Genomic DNA, 15703 nt, shown 5'->3' with positions numbered 1-15703 from the left:
GAAAAGCGAGATTTTCACTGTATGTGATGTCAAGATGATATTGTTCAAGATTGTAAAAAAACATTCTTAGGTAAAAATGTTTTTAAGCTTCTACGATCGATCAAATAAGCTTAAATACGTTGTTTCTGAAAGAATCGTTTTTGCATAAATTAGCAAGTAAATGACTGCCAAAATTAAAATAATATTTTTCAAACCTTTTATAAGCCGTTTGAGACATCAATACTTAGCAAATTTGAGGGATTTTTCTTAAGAAAGAGCAGCATTTACTCCCTACCGCTTCATAAATCATGAATTCTAGGTGTAGTGATGATCATCTACCCAAAACAGCGAAAGCGTGGCGTGACCACCGGCGGCGGGATAATAAATACTGTGTGTGCATGTGAGTTTTTTTTTTAAATGTATCCGAATAGATACCGAAAATACTACTTTTATTTCCTGTTATTAACTACATTTGTGCGTCTTCCTCCTTATGTTTTAGTATCTAAAAGTTTAACGTTCGTGTTAGCAGCCGTTCAAATCTATGCAAGGCTCTGATGACGTATTCCAGAGTTAATATAGGGGACTCCCCTCTATTGACTCTGCGTATTCCTATGAAAAATGGAGGGTCCTGAAGGGGATTCCTAATATTTACCCAAATCCCAGTTCAAATCCCTTTATTCTCAGCCCGAGTATGTTTTGCTCAAATCTTAATCCTACTCCCATTTTTGATAGTTTTTTGTTTATGAATCCCAGTGCATGATATCCTATTTTCCAAGCACCAAAGAAGGATAATACCAGCACTCAATTTACCCCTTCAGGACCCTCTAAGTACTAGCTCGGTTCGATCACAAAATAGGTTGGGGAATGAAATCAAACGAAGGTCGAAAACGTCTTAAAGGGCAACTTACCCCCCAAAATGACCCATTTTTAAGAGAAAGTACATCAAATGAGAAACACAAAAATTCAATTTTTAGAGGGGATAGAGCATCCGTGTTCCTAAAAAAATAATTTCAAAACATCGCATATATCGCTCTGGTGGCCGCCATCTTTGAGCCCGCGATAAATTACCGCATTCAGGGGTGACGTCACAACGTCAACGTGTGTTTGGATATGTAGAGTTTTTCTGTAAGCATGAGAGTTTGAAGTGGCTTTTTCGACAAAATGGTTAATTGTTGCGTGCCTGAATGCACTAACTATTCGACAAAAACAAAAGATGTTAGCTATCACAAGATTCCTAAAGATTTGCAAATTCAGAAAGCTTGGATTTCTCGTCTAAGACGAGCAAATCTGCCGCCATTGAAGAATTGCTATGTATGTAGCGAGCACTTCGAGGATGGTTGCTTCGAATCCGACCTTATGGAGCAACTAATAGGCGAAAAAAGAAAAAGAAGGTTAAAGGCTGATGCAATTCCAAGTATTTTTAACTTTTCAACCATCCCTAGTAAAAGAAGAGCTACGACAGAAAACCGTATAAGACGACAACGACAAAAAGAGGTAGGTGATTTGTAGTTTGTGTTCGCACGTGCACTGCTAGATTGTCAGTGTAATATGTAAGTCTTATACATATATTAGAGCTATTTCGTGACTGGTCTGTGACTGTGCTCAGACCAAACCAATGCATTAAATTCTTAATACTAAGTTTACCGCTGCGGGTTTAGTTATGATGAATTGCGGATGGAAGTGATACGCTCTTTCATATGGAGTCAATGAAAGTCCTATAAACAATTAAAGCTTGAGTGTCGTCTCAACTATCGGAATCAGTGAGAACCCCAGTAACTGCCATTCATTGTTATTTGTATTTGTTCTATAAATGATTATGTTTACTTCTTTTTCCCCATAAGACATTGGATAACCTACTGACTCCAACTACACATGCACTTGATGAAATGGTTGAAGAATCTGATATGGAGGTTTCCTTCGATGAAACACCTTCCAACAAAAGGGACTTTGGAGTCCAGTGCTGTCTGGATGAAAAGCTTTCAATACGAAAAAGCACCTCAACCCAAACAGAAAATGTGGATGTTAGTGTCGAGACTTCTGATGCCTGCATTCAAGTAGAAGGAAATTCAACATTTGAGCAATTGAACAGTATCCTGCATGACCATCCATACAGCTATACTGCTCCCTCTGTACCCATGAGTGTGTCACCACAAAAGTCTTGCAAGAATGATGTATCACCACAGAAATCTGCAAAGTCCTGTGGGTCTTTTCCTTTGTCAGATGAAGAAGTGAATCTTTTTTCAAGTGATGAAGAGGATGAATACATTATCTCATCACAAGAAACAAATTCTTCAACAGACAAAGAGTCTGAACCTGAGTATCACTTTGACACCTACATCAAAGAGCCAAAGTATTTGGTATTTGCAGCATGCCTAGGTGAACTGTTCGGGTTTTGTATCAACTGTGGTTCCATCGTAACTGACACCAACATTACCTGCACAGGAAGCATGGTAACGGTTAAAACCATATGTATGAAAGGTCACAACTGCTTGTGGAATTCCCAGCCTCTCATCAATCGTGCACCGGTAGGAAACCTTCTAATCTGCTCATCTATTTTGTTCACTGGTAACACTTTTACAAGAATCCAAAACTTTGCCTCATGTCTTGGGTTACGATTTATCAGTGAAAAAGTTTTTTACCAAAATCAGAATAGGTATCTATTTCCTGTAATAAATGATACCTGGGAAAGAGAAAGAAGAGCCGTTTTACAAGAACTGTCAAGTAAGCCTCTTGTATACTTGAATGGGGATGGACGGTGTGACAGCCCTGGCCATAATGCCAAGTATGGTACATACACATTTATGGACAATGACTCAGGGAAGATAGTTTCCTTCTCTGTGGTTCAGGTCACAGAAACAACATCTTCAAATGCTATGGAGAAAGGAGGTTTCATTAGGAGTCTTGGTAGTCTTGAGGATGAGGACGATATTAACATCAAGAGGATAACTACTGACAGACATACCTCAATCACTAGCACCATGGAAAAAGATTACAGCCACATCAAACACCAATATGACGTATGGCATTTGTCAAAATCTGTTGTGAAGAAACTCAACAAGAAGGCCAAGTTGAAAAAAAGTGCTGACCTTTCACATTGGATCCAGTCGGTCTCAAACCATCTGTGGTGGTGTGCAGCAACATGCAATGGTAGTGTGCAGCTGTTGAGAGAGAAGTGGGTCTCTATCTTGCATCATGTGACAAACAAGCATTCTTGGAGAGATGCAGAGATCTTCAAAAAATGTGACCATCCTCGACTAACCCGGAGAGAAGCTCGTAAAAAGTGCTGGCTAAAACCAGGATCTGCAGCTCATGTAGCCCTTGAAGAAGTGGTCCTTCAACCAAAACTGCTGAAGGACTTGGCAAAGCTCACTGACTTCTGTCACACAGGTGGGCTTGAAGTATACCACTCCATGATCCTGAAGTACTGCCCAAAGAGAGAGCACTTCTCCTACAAGGGTATGGTTGCTAGAACACAACTGGCAGCCATTGACAACAACCACAACACAGGAAGGAACCAAGCTGTGATTCAAAAGCCAGGGACGAGGATGGGAGAGGCAAGATACCGCCCATGTTTCCCAAAAATGCACAAGCGTTGGGTAGTTAAGCCTGTGTTGGAAAAGAAAAGTTATTCTTTCCTTCCTGAGCTTCAAAAGAAAGTGCTGGCATTGTGTGATGGCTCCGGCAGAAGTTGACCTCCAGGAAATTGAAGAAGTAGACCTACCAGCAAACATTGCAAGTTTGCCTGCACCGGATAAACAGGAATTGATTCAGAAACACTGGTCCAGGTTATCAAGATAATCTAAATTAGAATTAGCTTTTGTGTACCTGCAGGTCATATGACCCTCCACTGTTTGGTCCTTCTTCCCCTCCCTCAAGTCCCAATCCCCCTCTGCTTTGCAGGCTATCTTTGGACAGTCGTGTAAAATACTGGTAAAAGATATCCCTTAATGAAAAAAGCTCCCAGATATGGAAAGGTACACGACAAACCCAAGTATAAATGCTATATACAAAATATGTAATTTAAATGACAAGGGGACCTGATGAAATGGGCAGATAAGTATGCAGTACCTTTTAGATGTTCAAATGAAAATTTTATTAAAATATTATTTCCATTTAGGTAAGAATTGACTGTAAAAAAGAGTCTCCCCCAGTATGAATATATTAAAGAAAAATATCCAATTGAATGGTGACATTTGCTTCAGCATATTTAACTTTTTTGCTGCCAGGACTCGTATAACTGCAAATTTTGCTTGGTTGGCTAGTGATCGTGTTCACTAGTGCTTTGTACACTAGGTTCACTATTCAGCTGGATATTTTGTTTAGTGTGTTTTTAATAATAAAATATGTAAAACATTCAAAAAATGTTTGTACCAACAAAAAGCTTTTTATATAAAAAAGAAATTTATATAACACACCTTTCCGTGTACTGCATCCTAAATGAATACATGATTCTTATGCATTTTGGTCTCAGCTTTTTCTAGTCTATGTTTTTGTTTTCAATTATCTTGCAATTAAATATGCCAAAAAATTGCAATTCCAGGAATTTTTCCTGATAGAAAAAAATCCACTCTGTATAGTAACTGAAGTAAGGAATAAATAAAATGTATATATTCACTCCATGCAACATTATATCAAGCTAATCATCTGCATAATGAAAACCCTCAAACTGAAAGTCCTCCTCTAGTCCAGGGGGAGGGAAGTGTGCTCTGATGCACATGACAGCACAAGAGGGCAGAACAACCCGAACTTCCTTTCCAAGAACTCCCCAGCACCATCTTGCTAGTTGTCTATATGCAATGTGTCTGTACTGCTTGTGCTCTGGGCCTTCATAAGCATCTCTGTATTGCTGTTTGTACTGAGCCCATGCGGTTCGAAGAACATACTTATTGCCACAAACAGGTAAGAATCCAGGATGTTGAGTAATGCATGGTGGTGGTTCATCAGCATCTCCATCTTCAACAACAGACTGGCATGTTGCAACTACTTTTTGGATTTCTTGGCAACAAATGCATTCAGCTATTGTATCCATAATTTGGCAGCTACCACAGGTACACCTATTAACAAATAAAACAATCCTTAGTATTTTTGAACACTATCAATGATTGTCCCAAGTGAGAGTATATACACAAATTGTGACACAACTATATCCCTGAATCTGTGTCCTACAGTATATAACTTATTGACAACCAAGCGATGTTTAATTGTGACAGTTGGTTTTGCTTTTGGTTGCAAAGGTCGTGAGGCAGATTAAAATGAATAAATATACAGTGCAAGAAAGTGGCAAACACGATTGTATAAAATGGATATGTAGTTGAGTTTTATCGTGATAAGAAAGAAGTAAAACTTACCAATCTGAATTTGTAAGTCGATTGTTCTCTTGTTCATCGTCTTCAATAATGTCACTGTCAGATCCTTCTCTGAACTCTTCATCTGAGGAGATTTCTATTTCTGGTTCGAACTGATATGGCCGTAAAACAAACTCGTCCGTTTCTAAAAATTCTTGAGCAAAATCGTCTCTCGAGCTGTCCGAGTCTTCGGAAAAAGAATTAGACTCTGACATGCCTTTAATTGAATGACCAGGCCGTATTTCGTTCGTAAAATATTGAGTAAAACGTCTCAGAAACAGGGGAAGAAGTCAACCAAACGCTCGTAAACAACTTGACGCCGTGAACTCTTATGACGTTGTGACGTCATTACCTGTTTTTCTGAGCCCGCGATAAAAGTGCAAGATGGCGGCCACCAGAGCGATATATGCGATGTTTTGAAATTATTTTTTTAGGAACACGGATGCTCTATCCCCTCTAAAAATTGAATTTTTGTGTTTCTCATTTGATGTACTTTCTCTTAAAAATGGGTCATTTTGGGGGGTAAGTTGCCCTTTAAAGAAATACAGAAAGACTATCTTATGGCCCAGTTTAACATTGGTGAGCAGACCGGGCATAAAGTTGATCCTGTAATGACATCAAGAAAAAAAAAAACTGTCATCGTTTATCATCACCGCAAGTACAGGAGTGGCGCAGCTCAACGGGGTCGAACAGAAAGCATTTTTGGCCTTCCTCAAAGTCCTTGAGGAGGGCCAAGAATTCTGATGGTGTCAGTTTTTATAGTCCTGATGGGTTCCTCACATCTAAACAAGTGGTATAAGGTTTTTTTCACGATTGCCAAAGAGAAAGGTCGTCCCCGCCGAAAGAGATGCACAAGAAGACGACAAGCTTCCAGAAAAGGCTCTGGACAAAATGAACAAGGAAGTACAGAATGCCCTATTAATACAGCACCCCATATTCTTGGATGTTTATAATCTGTGTGAGCTTGCTGTGCAGAACACGATGAAAAAATTCTCGAAACCCCTGTTACGAGAGATGTGAGCAACACGTGGACACAAACAAAAAGGATAAGAAAAGAAAACAATCCTACGTTAACGCCACTCGTCCGCACACATCTTTTCACAAGAAAAACAACTATTTCAACTAAAGCCGTTTTATAAGAAAAAAATATTTATACCGACATTATTAGTTTTTGTTTCCTAAATTAATAAAATATATATGTCGCGAGTATATATTGAGTGGGATTCATGTGGTAACTAACCGATACCGAAATCACTCGCGTAACTCAAGGGCGGATCCAACGGAGGGGTCCATGACTGCGGACCCCCCCTTTACAACTCGTTATTTCCCCTTTTTAACATACGATATATTACAGATAATTTTCTATTGAAAGTCATGACTCTTATGTAAGTTTAGAAATTGACAGCCAAATCAAGTTGTTATGTTTGCGTTCTGAAAGGTTACGACAAATATAGCGGTATGTATGACCTCAAAAATAACGTCACTGATCGAATGTACTTTTTGAACCCCCCTCAAAAATATCCTGGATCGGCCTTTGAAACTAGACAAATGTTACCTCAGGGGTGACACACAATACGAGGGCGTATAACATGAGCCGATCTATTTTTTTTTTATGCGTTCGTGAGAAGAGCAAAGTTTGCATTCCTATACATTTATTACATAAATTTGTTATGCATACAAGAGGGGGATATTATTTTGAAAGAAAGCATAGTTTAAGGGGCTTCGAAATTTAAGTTTAGTCCTCAAGTGGCTGGGCCGGTAAAAAAATAAGGTTTTTGAGGAGAACTCTTCATCTCCAATGGTCATGGCCGCCAGTGGTCACGCAACGCTTTCGCTGTTTTGTGTAGATGGCCGTCACTACACCTAGAATTCATGATTTGTGAAGCGGTAGGGAGTAAATGCTGCTCTTTCTTAACGGAAAAATCCCTCAAATTTGCTAAGTATTGATGTCTCAAACGGCTTATAAAGGATTTGAAAAATATTATTTTAATTTTGGCAGTCATTTACTTGCTAATTTATGCAAAAATCGATTTTTGGACTGTTGCCACCTTATGTCTGATTTTTACGGACAGCCGCTCTTAAGGTGTTTAAGGGCTGCAAAAGCTTCGTCTTTCCAGTTCCGTATAACAGACCGTTCTGACCCACACCTTACCAAGGCACCGGGCTTGCAGGGCATGATGGGTACCCCAAGCATTAAAAGAAAAAAAAATTCTCATTGGTCACTGGTGCGAATATATAAGAAAACCTTATTACCATATCTGATCACTTCTCTTCCAACCTGCTAGCGGAAGGACGTGTCTTCTCGACACGGCTTAAAAACGCGTGCGCATGCACGAAAATCCCAAAAACAAAATGGCGGACGCTCTAGCAGTATTCGTGGTTCAAAAACCTGCGACTTTGAATAATTTTACCAGCTTACTGGCAACCAAAATATCTAATTGATCAGTCATAGTGTAATTTTAAAAAGTACTTAGAGAGTGGCAGTGATGTTTAGAATGAGGTCAACATGATGGTTATCGAGATACGCTAAATTACTTTTTGGTACAAAAGTCGACAATTGTGAAACAAATTGATGTAGGTCATGTTTACGTTTTAGTCAAAAATAAGGTCAGATCAACAGAGATAAGCTTAAAATTATGATATTTTTACTCATTAATATCTGTTGTAAGTAACTGCAAATGGCCATTGAATTTGAAGTTCTGCCGTGCCAGATTTTCTCTTTCAAAGTAATAAAATATTCGAAGTTAGACATATTAATAGTACAATCAACTATTGCTTGCTCAACTGGGACAATTGTAATCTATATTAGATTTTAACATAAATTTATTTCATTGAAATTCTTCAGATGTAGTTATTAGTACTTGAAAAATAAAGTTCTTCGTGATAAAACGTATTCGTGGACGAGGAGACACCTGTTTCGAAGAGCTGGTTTAGAGGAGCGCTAAGACTAAGGATAAAAGCTTTAGTCAATGATGAAATGTTGTGATACGAAGGATAAATATCTTCTTTTACTTTGGAAATCATTTTTATGTATCTCTGATCCTCGACCTACCCAAGTTCAAGTCTTTAGTTAAAGGGTATTTACTAAGAACTCGGCAAAGATATTGGAAGATTGTCTTTTAGTTTGCACTGAATAGGCTTCACATTTTTCCGCAAAATTTCAAAACTGACTTTTTTGTTCCGATATTTTTTTTTAAATCTAAAGTTTGTTTTATTGAATTATTTTTGAGTGACATACTAGATCTGAAATGTCACAAATTATTAATAGTGACATTTTTTCCTGATTCTGGCAATCTTGTTGATTCAAAAACTAGGATTGGGTTTACCAATTTTCATAATAAAACTTTAAACAAGTTTTCAATGTGAAACTATTTCAGCCCTTTTTGTATCATCTTTTATCACAAGTTGGGTGCTGGAATATTCTACTATAGCTTTAACCTACTATTCTGCATCTTGAGGGTGTTAGACAGAAGGAATTGTTACAATGCTATATAGAAAAATCATAACCTGAAAGTGGTTATAATTAATTTTAATAAACACATGCAATGGAATTAATAAACTAACTTCTTTTCTTATATTTTCAAAATATTTTTACAACAAAGGTCTCACCCTCAATATCACTTATATTGAAAACTGATTCAACAAAAGGAATTAATGATGAACCTATTACCAGGAAGGTATACCCAGAGTGATTTAATCATTTTATGGGTGGGATGCAATCATACTCCTAACAACCATCCTATTATTTAGTATCTTAGTGTATCAAAACAGTTGAAAATTGGAAGATGGGGTATATATTTATTAAACAATGTGAGGGGAAAATAACTATTAGCAAAAAAAAGAACATGAAAAAACCCAATATTGTCTTTAGGAATTTTTCCAAGGCCTATTAATTAAAATTTGCAATTGTGTATCATAAGGGTGCTTACAGCATATTCCTTTACTCTATTAAAAAAATTGTATCTTGGTAGATGGAAAATCTATTTACTTTGGTTTTTAACTTTGGTAATATCATAATTCTCAATTCTCAGAAAGGAGAAAATGTATTCTAATTATTATGATCTATAACAAACAACACAGGTCACTAGGTGTACTAATTATAAAAGAACCTCCTTGTGTACCATATGGGTGGGTAAAAACAGGGCAAAACTACTGATTAAAACTACCCTAGACTGTTATGAAAGTTGACTGATGAAATACACAATGCAAATATAATGCCGAGATCACTTACCTTTACAACCAACAACATACGATTGAATTAACTAACAAAAACAAGGAATCTGATGTAAACATGAAACACTACTACACTGGGAGGGAATTAGCATTTTGGGTGAACCCAAAATAAAGCAAGTGCAAATTATACCATATGAAAAGGGCTTTCTAGTTAGTATCACATTAATGAATAATTTCATTATATCTAAACTAAACACAGATGTGATAAAACCAAAGATTCTTAATGTTGTTTCATAGTGCTTATCTAGAGGAGTACCTGATTATAACAGGTTTTTGATAAAACTCAGAACCTTAACAACTTTTGCTTAATCTAAATGCAGCACTAACATTAAGTGGAAACAGTTTTAAAAGTTATTATTATTTTTTAGTTGTTTTAATATTCTCCTGTGCATGACTCAAATGTTTAAAGTCAAAGGAAAAAACAGCCTAGCTAAACTGGCTGAAGATAAGAGGAAGATCAAACTGAGTACTTTACAAGAGAGATTCTCCCATATCTACTTAACATAAATATTAAGAACTTCTTCTTTGATATTGTAGAGATATCAAAATTAAATGAAAAAAGTAAGATTGCCATGCAAACACAAATGAAGTAGCATTTAATTCATTGCTAATAATGAAAATAATAAGAACCCTTTTCCTGAAAAAAACATTCTTTTTCTGACGAAAAAAAAATGCTGTTTGTCAATGGGAGGTTCATGTCTGCTTTCAAACTAGTTCAATGATGAGTATTCCCATTGTACGATTTGTTTTTCGCCAAGAAACACCTAAAAGGAAGAATTATCTAGGAATCTAACACACGATATCGAATTACAGCAACCCAGTTGAACAGATTTAACATAATAATCTGAGTAAAGCATGCTCATCTATAGTTTTGATTACATATTTTCAAATTTAAAGCACTCACGACTATATTTACATTATTATCTTGACAATCAAGCAGCATTTATAGGTCAGAACTTAGGAAAAGACTTAGAAAAACGGCGCAATAATTGCATTTCTTCGCTGTCTTTTTATTCAAATACACACACTTCGATGACTTGTTTTTGTCCGAGTAAGACTAAAAACAATACAATTAACCATTCACATAAGATCAAGATACTCATCTGACTTGTTTTCTTGATCAATTACGGCATTTAATCCAGATATGTTAGTAAAAAACTTCAATTTTTGGAAAAAATAGCGCTCGACAACAATCCTTTCTCGTCCGCCATTTTGAGGTATAAAAGTGGTCCATATCATGTTCTTTATCATGATATGTGCGGAAAAAGGGACCAATTATCGGTTCCCTATATCATGAGCCTTCATTATTTACTGTCAGCTGTTATACGTCGAAGCTTGTCCTGGATACCTGGATACTTCTGTCTTGTATAAGAACTTTATAGAAATTTAGATAGAAGATAAACTTAGATAGAAGCAGTTTACCCCTTTCTAGAAGTAGTTTACTTTAAAGGCCTCGTAAAAGGCACACGAAACAAACTTTTCGGCTTTCGGCCAGAAAAGAAAGCCAATAATGCACTTGTCATCGGCTTCCACGAGGGGGGGGACTCCGAGCTAGACTCGGGGAAATGTGGGGGAAAGTGGGGACTTAGCCTTAAATCCTTGCCCCAGTACCTGGGGGAATAGTGGTAGATAGATAAAATGTTCTGAAACCCCCTGGAAGCATTAGAGTTCTTTGTAAAGAGCTGTTTTCAACAAAGTATTGGACTCTAAAGGTCTAAAAAAGCAAACGGAGGTATAAACATCGTTTTTTGTTTGAGTTTTTTTTTGACTTCGATTTAATGGCATTGGGGTTGCTGTGTTAACCTACGCCGCTCGTAAACTGAAAACTAGTCATGCACAAAATGGCGGATACTGAAGGTCAAGTTATGTAACTGTAGCGACACGTCAACTGTAGCAGCAAGTGAAAGCTTGAGACAGATGCTGATTTAGTATTCAGTAAGAGTTTCAGAAAGTTAAGATATTATCAAATGCTCTATTTGCTATACATGTTACCAAGATCTTGTCTGCACTCTACTGTTTTGTGTTACTTTTGTGATCTGTTATTTCAACTCCATAACAATTTTGCCCCAGGGGCTGGTGGAATATAGGGGTATTTTCTAAGAACCTTGCCCCATATCTGGGGAAATACAGATAGCTTTTTTCTAGTCTCAAAGCAAAGTCCCCACATTTGCCCGGGGTCCCCCCCCCCCCCCCCCCCCTCGTGGAAGCCGATGACAAGTGCATAATATTAACTAAAGGCAATGACACCGATGGAGACAATGAACCTGGAGCTGTTCAAGCTCTTCAAGGAGATGTATCCAGTCACCAAATAGATCTTTGTTTTATGTCCGAGACGTGGCTACATGACCGTTTTGACAAGAACCTGGTCTCTCCACGTGGTTTTAATCTTATAACTAAAGACAAAAAAGAAAGGATTGGAGGTGGTTCTCAACTCGTCAAGAAACCAACTAGTGGCAGCATATTAATTCTGGATGTTTTCCTAACTAATGCACCACTAGACTTTGGATCTGTAAGATGCATAAATAGCCTGATTAACACTGATCACAAGTGTGTGGTGGTTCATCCCAAAATAAAGACCAAAGCCACATGCAAGAAAATGGGTTGAATTTCGGGATACTCAATCACACTGCAAACTAGCAATGATTGAGTCCCTGAAAGGAATTGACTGGAGGAGTGAGCTATTTGGAAGAGACTTAAACAATGCAGTTTCTCATTTTTATACTGTAGTATGCCCTGCGATTGAAATCTGTTTCCCCATGAAAAGGGTTAAGATGTCATCGAATGATCCTGTATTTATTACACCTCTTGTAAAGTATCTGTTAAAGAAAGGACAAAGGTTTTCCCCAGAAAGGTGTGATTGTTGAAGCAAACTCACCTCTGCCAAGGATAAGTGAACTCATAATTGAAAATCAGATTAGATCAACTCCGTTAAAAGCAAAAATGAGAAGCATGGATCCACTACTAAGCAGTGGTGGAAGACAGTAAACACTATCACTGGTAGAGAGGCAAAGGATGTCCCACTTAGTTCAATCTTCTGTCTGGAAGATATAGATACTATTTTTCAAGGAATTAACACAGATACTAAATATAAGACTCCTATTTTATTGGAAATTACATACAAGAATGCCTGTTGATGAATCTACCACATTCAAGTTCCTATCAAGTGTTAAAAAACAGCCTCAGGTCCGGATTGTATTCAGTACTGGTTCTGGAAAGAATTTGCACTAGAACTCAGGCTCCAGTTATTACTCACTTATTCAACCTATCTATTGAAGCTCAATCAGTCCCACTGACATGGAAAGTTGCTAGCATAACTCCTATACCTAAAGAATCTCCACTTCAGACTATCAATCAACTGCATCCAATATCTTTGACTGACATTATTATCAGACTCTTTGAACATATAATTTATAACTTAGAGATTAGACCAATCATAGAAATAGAAATAGTTTGCTTATAAACAAGGTTGTAATACCACATTGGCACTATTCCATTGCCAACATATGTGGATGAAAAGGTTGGATGGGATGGCTGATAGCGTAAGGGTATTTGCCTTTGATTTCTCGCAAGCCTTTGATTCAGCTAACCACTTCATTTTACTGAATAAGTTTAGACAATTGCCTATTAACCCATATATATATTTAACTGGGTAGTGGATTTTCTTACTCATAGACAACAGAGAGTCATTAGTGATGGTATATTTACTCTTTTTGTTTCTATAAATAAATGTGTTCCCCAAGGAACAATATTTTGGGTCTCGTGCTCTTTTCAGTTATGCTAAATGACATCAAACCTATTAATAATTCTAAGTCTATTTTGGTTAAATACACAGATGATATAACTTTAAGTACCTTTAGGATTGGTAATAATGATTGTTCTATCCAAGAGGTAGACTCCATTAAGAAGTTGGCTCAGGATAATTTAATGGATATTAATTTATCTAAGACTAAAGAACTTGTTGTCAAGGGCAAAGCTGTGGCACCTATTCCTGATTCCATACAGGGTATTGAACAAGTAACACATTAAACTTTTGGGTGTTCATTTCCATAGTAACCCTACCAATTGGGACATCCAATTTGATAACTTACTTAAAAAGGCAGGGAAGAGAATGTATATACTAAGGATTTGTAAGAAATATGGTTATAGTTTGGAATGCCTCTATCATTATGTCTCTATTCACCTATGCCAGTTCAGTTTGGAGCTGTTCTAGAGTACAAACACTAAAAGTGTGCAACACTTTGCATTATTTAGTAGTAAATAATGCTAATTAAACCATAGAAAAAAAATAGGATTAGCATAATTTAGCAATATTTAGTGGTATTTATGTTACACACTTATAGTGTTTGTACTTATATAAAATAGATGTTTTGCAGAATAGGGCTTTTAAGTTTGGTTATATTAAGAATACGGTTCCAGTGAAAGACATAATTGAAAAATCAGATTTAAGATTATGGGATAAAGTAACTCGGCCTAATCACCCTCTTTTCCATCTGCTTCCACCCAAGAGGACCTGGGTTTTAAAGTGCTTATAAGCCTTTACACAATATTTTCAGAATTGATTCTTTAAATAGTGAATAGTTGATTGTGAAAATAATTCGTCATTTGAATGTTGGGTCTTTGAGATACGAAGGTTTATATTCCCAATATGTTAATGACTATGACGTAACATAAGGGATCATTTAATATACAGCATTGCACTCGTTCTGGAATACAGTATTTTAAAAGCATCACCCTTTTACTCGTGACTCACGTAAAGGTTCTTACAAATTTGTTTTCAAAAAATGTCCAGCATTCAATACTAAAAGTTGCCACAAAATAACTCAAATCCCTTATGTTACGTCATAGTCATTAACATATTGGAAATATAAACCTTCGTATCTCAAAGACCCGACATTCAAATGACGAATTATTTTCACAATCAACTATTCACTATTTAAAGAATCAATTCTGAAAATATTGTGTAAAGGCTTATAAGCACTTTAATAAGAGATAGAGTGCATAGTTTTATTCTCCCATCAAAAACTGAGCGTTTTAAGAAAGTTTTCTTAAATAAATGCCTTTTTAGATAAGTATTTAATAATTTATTTTTGCTGTAGAGTGCACGCACTAAAACCGTGAACATTAAATAGTACTAATTAGTACTATTTCATACAGAATACTTTGTTTTCTATTGTTTAATATTACTATTTAGTGTTAAAAATTAGCATTTGTTTCATGGATTTAGTGTGAGCACTCTATCATTAATTATATTTTATCATAATTTTTACATATATAATTAGTTTAGTTAGTCAATTTGTCATTAAGGACGTTTGTCTTCTTAATTAATAAAGAGCTATTATTATAAGGTGGCCTTCAAACACACATGCTTGATTCTGTGGTAAGCTAGAGTCTATCATGTAAAGCGTTTTGAAGTTATTCTATGCATAAAAGTCTCTGAAAAGACATTGTAAAAAAAGAGTGCAAAAGCAAAAACAGCACAAGCACAACCAATGCTCTGCTCTACCGGCTAAGGATTCGTGAATGTAGTCTAAGAAGATTGTCATGTAAATAGAGGATATTACAAGGGCGCGCGGAGATACAAATTAACACTCGATTGCAGAAACGTCGCAGTATACATTTATTCAAATATCTAATTTATTCAAATATCTAATTTATTCAGTATATTTAATGATATGCAAAACAGAAAAATCGCTTTATTTATTGTTTGTTTCATTCAATGACTTTCAAAATACTTTTTCGTGTCTAATGATTATAAATCAGTTGGTTTTAAGCGTTGAAAATGGTTATTTTGCATTATGCATCTCATTAGATATTTGTATAAATGTATACTACAACGTTTCTGCAATCAAGTGTATCTATAAACTAACTAATAGATTTAATTGTAATGTACTGGAATTTAGAATAATGGGCAAGACTAATCGAATAGACGCTACTCACATGTGATATATATGTGACATATGGGTGAGGTACTAGTATCTCATATTTTCCGATCCAATCCTTCTCCCACTTTTTCTCCTAGTCTCTTATATTTTCAAAACTTCCGCTCCCTACCACCACTTCCAGAGGTAGCCGCGCTCGTAGGATTGGAATGCAGCTGACGATCGAGTACAAGAGAGTGGCTGGTCATGAATGCATTCATTACCGTT

The 15703-nt window shown here is 36.4% G+C and overlaps 1 protein-coding gene and 1 pseudogene across 2 annotated transcripts; one reads left to right on the top strand and one right to left on the bottom strand.

Moving 5' to 3' along the window:
• Window positions 1-887: 887 nt before the first annotated feature.
• LOC148905089 (uncharacterized) lies at window positions 888-4438 on the top strand (annotated as a pseudogene). Its single transcript, XR_016118702.1, has 2 exons — window positions 888-1473; window positions 1821-4438. The product of XR_016118702.1 is annotated as an uncharacterized LOC148905089 (transcript).
• Window positions 4049-5818, bottom strand: LOC148905088 (uncharacterized). Its single transcript, XM_089024084.1, has 2 exons — window positions 5328-5818; window positions 4049-5033 (listed from the first exon to the last, which is right to left on the bottom strand). The coding sequence occupies exons 1-2, from the start codon at window positions 5537-5539 to the stop codon at window positions 4616-4618; spliced, it is 630 nt and encodes a 209-aa protein (XP_088880210.1). The 5' UTR covers window positions 5540-5818; the 3' UTR covers window positions 4049-4615.
• Between the last annotated feature and the right edge of the window lie 9885 nt (window positions 5819-15703).

This window comes from Actinia tenebrosa, unplaced genomic scaffold, assembly GCF_029948245.1.
Source record: "Actinia tenebrosa isolate PJP-AT-01 unplaced genomic scaffold, QUT_ActTen_1.0 PGA_scaffold8__29_contigs__length_14323225, whole genome shotgun sequence".
Classification (NCBI taxonomy): Eukaryota; Metazoa; Cnidaria; class Anthozoa; order Actiniaria; family Actiniidae; genus Actinia; species Actinia tenebrosa.
This window is presented reverse-complemented; position numbering and strand designations above follow the sequence as displayed.

What these genes read in the sequence shown, in the direction of transcription:
- LOC148905088 (XM_089024084.1), bottom strand. Translation starts at nt 5,539, where the DNA reads ATGTCAGAGTCTAATTCTTTTTCCGAAGACTCGGACAGCTCGAGAGAC. An exon ending in CGACTTACAAATTCAGATTG is followed by an intron (nt 5,034 to 5,327) that starts GTAAGTTTTACT and finishes ATTTGTTAATAG; the next exon opens with GTGTACCTGTGGTAGCTGCC.